The sequence below is a fragment of the Bidens hawaiensis genome, unplaced genomic scaffold (assembly GCF_021521415.1).
Source record: "Bidens hawaiensis isolate Kalapana, Puna unplaced genomic scaffold, B.hawaiensis_p1.1 tig00033980_1, whole genome shotgun sequence".
In the NCBI taxonomy this organism is placed as follows: domain Eukaryota; kingdom Viridiplantae; phylum Streptophyta; class Magnoliopsida; order Asterales; family Asteraceae; genus Bidens; species Bidens hawaiensis.
In genome coordinates, this window is record NW_027495866.1 from 22,027 (window position 1) to 23,782 (window position 1,756).

The window sequence follows — 1,756 nt, forward strand, 5'->3', positions numbered from 1 at the left end:
GAACAAGTTCGCCTAGGCGAACTTGTCAACAACTTCGCTTGGTTAACAAGTTCGCCTAAGCGAACTTGTCAACAACTTCGCTGTTACACAAACAATTACATAAACAATATTACAGACTCGATTACAGACTTTATACATATGAACTACTGACATCTATGCACCAACCCCCATCGCCAAATCTTACATTTCCGGTTATGCTTCCATTCAATTCTGAAAAGAATGACCGGTTTCCCGTCATATGGTTGCTTGCCCCATTATCCAAATACCACACATTATTCTCTACCTGACCGGTTTTGAAGTTCTTGGGTATTAGATTCTGTTCGTTCAAAAACAATACCTCGTGTACATAGGCGGCATCGGCCTCCACCGTTTCTGCCACATTTTCTTCATGTAATTTTTGTACACGGTCGGGCCATTTCGATGCAAAGTGTCCCATTTGATCGCATCGATAGCAAACCACCTTGGAATGGTCTTTCTTTACCTTTTCCTTCCCTTTTGACTCGGAACAAAACTCGGTTCGGTTCAGCCCGTTGCCACGACCTCTTCCCCTGCCTTGGTTATTTTGTCCTCGGTCTCGGCCTCTTGACCCGTTTTCTCCCCTTCTTGAATAAGAGCTTTCACCATTTGAGCATAATAGGTTACCTTGAGTTTCCTTACTTTCTTCCTTGACTCGTTCTTCGTAGGCTTTCAACCTTCCTACAACATCTTCAAACCCAGTTTATTTTTTAATACAAAACTTGTTCTAACGAAGCAACTATTTGAATGTACTTAGAATGAGGAAGTGCCTTTAGAAACTTCTTTACCATCTTTGTCTCTTCAATCTCTTCTCCTAGGGCTGCAGATTTTGAGGCCAAACTTGATAACTTCCCGGCAAAGTCAACAATCGATTCTGAATAACGCATTTTCATATTATCGAATTCTGTTGTTAGGGTTTGGAGGCGAGCTTCTCTAACCCGATCAGCCCCCAGATGACGGCTTTTGACTGCAGCCCACAGATCATTTGTAGTTTTCTGATTACCTACTTGCATAATCAGATTTTCAGGTATTGACTGAAACAAAAGTGCTATTGCCAAGTCATTCTTCTCATCTTCAGCTGAATCTGACCCAATCGTATCCCAAACCTTGTGAACCTTCAAAACAATTTTCATTCTCATGGCCCATACGGTGTAATTTGTAGCTGTTAACATGGGACAGTGCACGAACGTAGATCCGGCTTCTTTCCTCTTTGGTTGTGGTACAGAATCCCCCATATCTTTCTTACGACGGCTGTATGTAGAAAGTGGTGTAGTGGGATCCAGTACTTAGATGTAGCACCACTGTGGGATCCAGTACTTAGATGTAGCACCACTCGATTAAACACAGCTCGTATAATCGAAACAAAACAACAGTTTTAGATATGAAATAACTCGATCAAACCTGACTCATTTTATCGCGAGTTCAGCAGCAGCAGCAACTCAGTTTCTGGTTGAACGTGTGACGGCAGCAACGGTGCACAGCAACGACAGTGCACAACTGTGATCAGTGGCGGCGGCTGTGAAACCCTAGACGGCGGCTGGTGATTATCGTTCAGATTCCTTGAACTGGCTCTGATACCAATTCAAGGTCTTCAAAGGAATTAAACGATATACAATAACACACAAACGTAAAGAGATTTCACTTTGTTATTAGGGATATATAACTCAAAAACCCTATTACAAACTATCTCATTGTTTTCTTGTTCTTAAACCCTAACTCGGTTAAGACACAATTATATGAG

The 1,756-nt window shown here is 42.0% G+C and overlaps 1 protein-coding gene across 1 annotated transcript; it reads right to left on the reverse strand.

Moving 5' to 3' along the window:
- Window positions 1-725: 725 nt before the first annotated feature.
- Window positions 726-1,250, reverse strand: LOC143585665 (uncharacterized). Its single transcript, XM_077067409.1, has one exon. The coding sequence runs from the start codon at window positions 1,248-1,250 to the stop codon at window positions 726-728; it is 525 nt and encodes a 174-aa protein (XP_076923524.1).
- Window positions 1,251-1,756: the final 506 nt, after the last annotated feature.

What these genes read in the sequence shown, in the direction of transcription:
- LOC143585665 (XM_077067409.1), bottom strand. Translation starts at nt 1,250, where the DNA reads ATGGGGGATTCTGTACCACAACCAAAGAGGAAAGAAGCCGGATCTACG.